This window comes from Orycteropus afer, unplaced genomic scaffold (genome assembly GCF_000298275.1).
Source record: "Orycteropus afer afer isolate SDZICR_OR568_19922 unplaced genomic scaffold, OryAfe1.0 scaffold00003, whole genome shotgun sequence".
In the NCBI taxonomy this organism is placed as follows: domain Eukaryota; kingdom Metazoa; phylum Chordata; class Mammalia; order Tubulidentata; family Orycteropodidae; genus Orycteropus; species Orycteropus afer.
The window spans coordinates 33,835,043-33,842,224 of record NW_006921590.1 but is presented as its reverse complement, the minus strand read 5'-3'; the positions used below and the strand labels follow the sequence as shown (position 1 = coordinate 33,842,224).

The 7,182-nt window shown below is 38.3% G+C and overlaps 1 protein-coding gene across 1 annotated transcript in view; it reads right to left on the bottom strand.

Annotated features, from left to right (window-relative positions):
* Nucleotides 1–2,634: 2,634 nt before the first annotated feature.
* Nucleotides 2,635–7,182, bottom strand: part of PPP2R3A (protein phosphatase 2 regulatory subunit B''alpha) — a 203,251-nt gene continuing 198,703 nt past the window's right edge. The window contains exon 13 of the mRNA XM_007937128.2: nucleotides 2,635–2,761. Coding sequence (XP_007935319.1) covers nucleotides 2,635–2,761 — 127 coding nt within the window. The remainder of the gene's footprint in view (nucleotides 2,762–7,182) is intronic.

Below are 7,182 nucleotides of genomic sequence, written 5' to 3'. Positions count from 1 at the left end.
AACTGAATCTGATGAAATAGGCCTCATCCCAGCAATGCAGCATCACAGCCTCTTTGGAACATGTGTCCCACTTGATTGTGCCAAAATTCATACTACCTCAATTGTTTTTTTCCAGTCCATTCAAAATGCCTTCCAGTGCTGAAAACACATGCTTTCAACAAAAAATTCAAAGCAGAAAATAATTTGGTCTTGAAAGGGTTAACATTCATATTTGACAATGTCTTTATTTAGTTTTGCAAAAAGGGATAAACAAACGTTAAGTCATGCAGTCTTCTCCATTCAAACCTCAACATTTCCAAAAGCTGAGCAAATGACTTCTCATTTGATCTAGATTTATAATCACTTTGAACAGTACATGGTAATAACAGAATAAAATGCAGGGAGAATACACAGAATTCTATTTCATTTGATTACCTTGGCAATTAATACGCTATGAAACTTATTTCATTTAACAGTGTTAAGATCACGAAACCTTCAATGAATGTTTTATCAAGGGGCCTGGGATATTGGAACAAGTTGAAATTTCCAGTTTGTCAGTGATTATTTATATACAGCATGATCTTTACCAGACAGTCAAACAACAGTATACTACCCTAGTTCCTCAATTCACATTCCTTGCATTCAGTTCTAAGAAAAGAATACATGAAACATGTCTTCAAAATGTGGTACTTTGGGTAACAGAAATTTACTGAAAACCAGCCTTATCTTAAATGGAACAGTACTGATAGCTGTGCTTTTACAATTACAGAATTAAAAAAAAAAAAATCAAGTATGGATCCAAATGAAAGCAAGATGTATTTAGTAAGAAGAAGTATGGTAAAAAGATAAACCCACATAGTTAAAAAATAATAAAAATACATAAATATATATGAAAATTGAATTTTACTTTTTGCTGAGTCTTAGATCATTATGGATAATAACACCTTTAAGCGTATTTTGCTTCTTAAAAAAGCCAATGTGACCTTATATTTTTATCTGAAATAAAAACAAATACTTGCTTTCGTTCTCTGGTAAAGGGTGGATGGTAGGTTTATGTTAACACATAAGTAATCTTAATTCTAATGATTTATCATGGTTTTTAGGTTATTGTGTGTAGTGTTTTTTAAAATTTACTTATTTTCAGTTCTTTTACATAAACTATTATATACTTTCAAGTTACCACTTTCTGTAACAGTTTCAATTAAACATGATTAATTCTAATGGAAGATAAAATAACAGGAGGATCTTGTACCAGAAAGCATCAGTAACACTATGACTATACTAGTTGTGAATTTTCATTTTCTTCATTTTTTGCCCACCATAGCCCAAGATTTGATTAGGCTTGGCTTTCAAACCAGCAAGGGAATCAAGGTGGTGCTGTTGGGAAGCTATTCTGATACTTTTAGGACTTAGTTAAAAAACCGAAGAAAGATTGATGAGTAGGATATTAAAAAGTTGCTTTGAGGTTTCTTTTACACTATCAGAAATTTCCATCTTTGTTTCTTTTCAATTTTATTTTCAAGGACATTGTAGGATTTGACAGCAAAATTTCCCTAAAGTGTGGGATTTTTTAATGAACACGCCTACTAGTATAGTAAACATGAAATAGTTTTCCTTTATAGGTGCCATCACCATTTTTCTTCCATTTCTGTGGTCAGTATTGAGGTGGAGAGAATACCTTTTCAACATGAAGTAAGGAACAATGTTTACACAGGATTTTACTATCAGCCTAGTCTGTAATAGTTAGTGAAGAAAGGAGTATGTTCAGTAAGAATTTTCATATATCAGTATTCATTAAGCCTTCAAGTAGGCCTTCTGATAGGAATAGACAGATCATCAACTAATCTGGAAATTAAGAAATCATTCATTAAATAGTTCTCTACAAATGTTAGACAATTCAAAGGACTCCTCCTCCCCGCAAGTGTGAACCAAATTCTGTACTTGACTTCATTGAAGAAGTTTTTTCATATGAGATCCACAGTCAAGACTGGGGAGGGATTTTTCAGACCTTGTCAGCAAGGATGGAAGGCCCAGTGGTTACAATACCTGAGGATGTAAAGTGACTTGTAGCTTGGCAGGTCATTGTGAAATTAAACTGGTAAGTTCAAGATCTTTAAACTACAGTATATATAATTGAAAGAAGTCTCTGAGATGTTTGGCAGTGCTTTTATTACCAGGGCTAAGTCAGTTCTGGAGGCCCATAACTGCTCTTTCAAGTTTTAGAATTTTTTGACTCAAGTTTTCTGCAAGTGAAGGTTTTTCTAGGAGCCATAGAGCCCTGAGGGGCCTCGGGGACGCTTACCAGTGCTGATCAAGCTCCTGCTTCTGTTAAGTGAACACTGCTTGGCACTGCTGCCAGGAGATCCCTGGTATATTCAGGGCTGTAGAGTGCTGATACTCAGACTTTGGAAGGTGACGTACATGATTATATTTGCTTCCGAGGAAAAGCTCTGCAAGAGGTTTGATGCAAACTGGAGGAGTCTCCCAAGTTGAGTGTGTATCCAGACCTATTGCTTAAAAGCACGTTAAGGTTCCTAGTGCAGACACACACTTGCAGAAATCAAAGCCTTTAGAAAGCAGTTTACAAACTAGAGCATTTCTTCACAAGAAAAAACATTTAAATATGTCTCCCTTTCATGTAGTAGACATTGGCAGCTACTCTTCATCCACTGACTGAAGCTTTCCACATTTCTCTGAAAGGTTTGAGGTTACTGTTTTATTGCCTTTGTTTCCAAATTCAGAGGGAGGGACAGGTTCATCTGTCTCATAATCTTCAAAGGAGCTGAAAGAACAAAAGTGAGTAGTTACTATTTTGTTTGTTTTCATGTTTAGGTATGTCAGTATGGCAAACCAGAGACTGACAACCAGCCTACAGAAGTATCCTCAGTTGTTAAACAACTGAGCAGCCCTGAAGGAGACATCACTCTAGAGAAGAAAACATCCTTTCTGTTCCGTGAAACCCAAGTCCATGTTAGAATTTGCTGAATCTGTGCCGTATCAAGTTTTCCCTAGGGAGCCTTAGTGGGAATGAGAGCATTATGGATGGGTGCTAGGTTAGGGAGTGTTTGAGGTCCATAAAGTAGGAGCTTCACATGAATGTTTTCATTGAAGTGGTTAAACTGGTGGAAGGAGGGAAACCTGTGTTATATTTGAAACACTTGCCTGGGAGTGCACCTTATGATGATCCTGTAAGAAATTATTTACAACTTGATCACTTTGCAAAAAAGAGAATTTCCCTCTGCCCTAACTTGCCATCTGTAAGCTTTCATTGTCTAATTTGTCTCTGCCACCTCATCTCCCCAGTCTTCTTGAGGCCTTTGTAACTAGGAGATACTGGATAAGGAGGCAATAAGGAGGGAAACTTAGCTCCAATCAGAGTGAAACAGGGTTGATGGCATAGCCTCCTTTTCTGGAACAAAATGTTTAATTCTAGCAATGTGTCTGCTCTGTGACTGCTTATTTTGTCTAAGGATGGAAGAGAATTTCCCTCTGCCCTAACTTGCCATCTGTAAGCTGTCAGTGTCTTACACCTTCATGCAGGTTTGGGAATAGGCATATTTTTAGTTAAATCTGAAGTGGGACTCATTCTGGAAATACTTGAACTGCTATTAGGTTCTAAGCATGAGCCAAAAGCTAGGATATAATGATGAAAAAGATTCAACCAGCCCCTTTCTCACAGAGTTTGTTGCCTAATGGAGACCATCTGGATAGCAGTTAAGTGTTTAACCTTAGTGCTTTGGAGTCAGACTCCAAAGTCAGGTTCAATCTCAAACTGATCATTTAATATGACTCTCGGCCTGTTACTTAATCCTTCCTAACTAATGAGGTAACAGTTTCTACCTCTCATGAGGTAGGGTTGAGGTGGGTATTAGGTGAGAGGGTCTGACAAACTCTTGGAAAGTATTAGCTACTATTTTTTTTCCCAGAAAAACAAATCTGTCCTGGGAGAAGTGCAGCCAGAATGTTCCTTGGAAGTGAGAATGGCTAAACTTTGTCTCATGTGCTTTGGTCATGTTGTCACAAGGGACCATTCCCTGGAGAAGGGTATGATGCTTGGTAAAATGGAGGGTCAGCAAAAATGGGGAAGACCCTCAACGAGATGGATTGACACAGTGGCTGCAACAGTGGGCTCCAGTATAGCAGGATTGTGAGGCTGGCCCAGGCCTAGGCAGTGCACTGTCTGTTGTACACAGGGGTCGCTATGAGTTGGAGCCAACTTGACAGCACCTAACAACAACAACGTTTTCATGATGGGGAAGTGTGGCGCTTACTAGAGCATCATGTTCACACCTAACCCTATATTGTGGGGCAGGGTTACAGAGAAAGTCCTTGACCTGATTTTTTTTGCATTTGTGAATAAAAAACTTACAAAATTTGTAAGTACAACTTTTTCCCCATTCTAGCCTCATGTCAGAAATGTGATTTCTAGCAATGGATTTAATTCAGTTTAGTACATAAACATATTCTTAGGTGCTCTGGGCTGGACAGGCTAGAAGTCTGTATTGTTATGTATATAAGGATGTATCTCTGGAGTTTTTATATTTAGCAGTCATTACCAAGTGACAGTAGCAAATCACTTGGTGTCTGCATTGCCAAGTGACAGTAGCAAATCACTTGGTGTCTGCAACTTCAGTTTTCTCTCACAATCCCTGATGTCAACTCTGTTGGTCCTCCTTTCCTCCTCAGAGATAATTTTTATTTATCCCTCTTCTTTCTTCTTCAACTGACTACAGTCTACTTTTGGCCTCCGCTGTTACATTAAAACTGCTCTTGCAAGGACACTTCATGACTCTCACATTTTAAAAGTCCTGCAGACCTCTCTGAGCTCTATATTTACATCAAAATGCCTACTTGATTTCCTGGATCATTCACAAGTTTTCCATACTTAATAAGTGTCCAAAACAGAACTCTTGGTTCCTCTAACACTAAATGTATTTATTCACTAATTTTACCCATTTCAGTAAATGGCACCATTATCCATTCAGTTGCTTAAGCTACAAACCATGGAGTCATATTTGACTTATTTTTGTTTTAGACCTCCTATCAAATCCATCAGCAATTTGTTTATTCAGCTCATTGGCAAATGACCTTCTGGAACTCAAGTATGCTGGCCTCCTTTATTTGTTTAAAAAAATTTCCCCAATACACTGTTTCCTGCCTCAGAGCCATTGCACATATTTTTTTCCATCTAGAACAATTTTCCTCATGCTTTTTGCATAACTATTTCCTTCTCAACCTTCAGGTCTTATCATTTCCTCAAGGAATTCTTCCCTCAACACCCTAAACTGGAACCTCCTCTTAATTATTAGCTCATCCTATTTGTTTCCTTCATGATTACATGATTAAATGTGCCTGTCTTCCCACTGATGGTTAAGTGTCCATTTTGTAACTAATGAATTTTCTTGGTCTGTAGTGTAAATTTCTTGGCACTAGGTGTTTGAGATGAATTGCTGAATGGAAAGAGATGTACTAACACTCTAAGAGTTGTTGGGGAAGGGTAGAGTCAGTCAGTCAATGGTGAGTGTACAGAAGTCATCTTGAAATCATGAAGTCAGATCTGTGAGAGGCTTAAATCTTTATCCTTTTCAGGAATTCCAGAGAACATGGAGGAAGACAGTGATTCCTTCTAAATGTCACTTCCAGGGTTCTTGCAGGTCATCTGAGGTTCCTCTGGGGCAATGAAGATTACTTTATTAGAGGTAGTCTGTTAATTTAACTGGCCATTTTTGAATGAGAAGAGAAGGGTCAGAATTAAAGCAGAATGTATAGGGTTCTCAAACAGTTCACTAGAAATCATAAGTATCAAACTGAGAAACAATTCTTTAACATAGTATTAACACCGTATTGTTAACATTGAAATAATGATACATGTATTTTTTGCCAATAATGCTAAATCATACTAATACTGGCTTTAGTAACTTGTTCTTTTAAGTTTTCTCTTTCAGATGATAGCTCCTGGGGAAAAAGTAGTAAGGCTGATTTTGCAGATTCCTGGGATAGTAAAGTAACTGGAACTAATTGAGATAATGACTGTGACACTTAGGTAGGCTAATAAAGTATTTTATGCAGTTTTAAGGTGTTGGCAGTGGGTTGTGGTTTGATTCAGATTTCTGGGATTCTTAATGTTTACAAGGACAAAGGGATAAAGTATTGGAATCAGGGCTGGTTTGGGGACGTCTAAGACATAAGGTGGCTGTGTGCATAGAATAAAATGTTAATTCTTTTATTTGGAATCTAGGAATGGGAGTTTTACCTTTATACTTTTAAACTAAAAACAGGCATTCAAAGCCATTATACAAAATGAGTTAACTGAAATGCTTTGGAGTTGGCTATTTGGGTCAATGAATTTTCTCATTAACCCATTCTTCTTGGATGCTGTGGAGTAGAGAACTGCTCTATAGGGTTATCAAGGCTGTGACCTTTCAGGAACAGGTTGCCAGAGCTGTCTTTCAAGGTATGTGCGTTTGAACTGCCAAAGTTTTGGCTAGTAGTTAAGTGCTTAACTGTTTGCACCACTAGTTTAACCACTGTGATTAGATAGTCTCTTGGTTCAACTCTTGCTAAAATTTTCTCATAAGTACCATCATTTTCCTGCCTCAGGAAATTGGTCTCACTTTGTTTTTTGATGACTGAGGGTCTCTTGCAGTGACTATATTGGATTCGTAGGGCTGCCATAGCGAATGACCATAAGTCTGGTGTCTGAGAACAACAGAAATTGCTTCTGTCAGTTTTGGAGGCTACATGTTCCAAATCAAAATGCTGATAGGACCATACTCCCTCTGAAAGCTCTAGAGAATACTCTGTTCCATGACTCTCTCCTAGCTTCTGGTTGTTGCCAGCAGTCTCCAGCATTCCTAGGCTTAAAGTTTTATCCCTCCAATTGCTGCGTTTGTCTTCACATGGCCATCTTCCCTTTGGGTGTGTGTTTCTCTTGTAAACGCAAACACACTGCCATCGAGTCGGATCCGACTTACAGAGACTCCTCCTTGGGTTTCCGAGGCGGTATCTCTACGGAAGTAGATTGCCCAACCTTCCTTCCCAGGAGTGATTGATGGGTTTAAACTGCCAGCCTTCTGGTTAACAGTCAAATGCTTTAGGGACTATGCCACCAGAGCTCCCTCTCCTAAGAACACTTATTAAGGAGCTTTGGTGGCATAGTGCCTAAGGCATTTGACTGCTAACCAGAAGGCTGGTGGTTCAAAC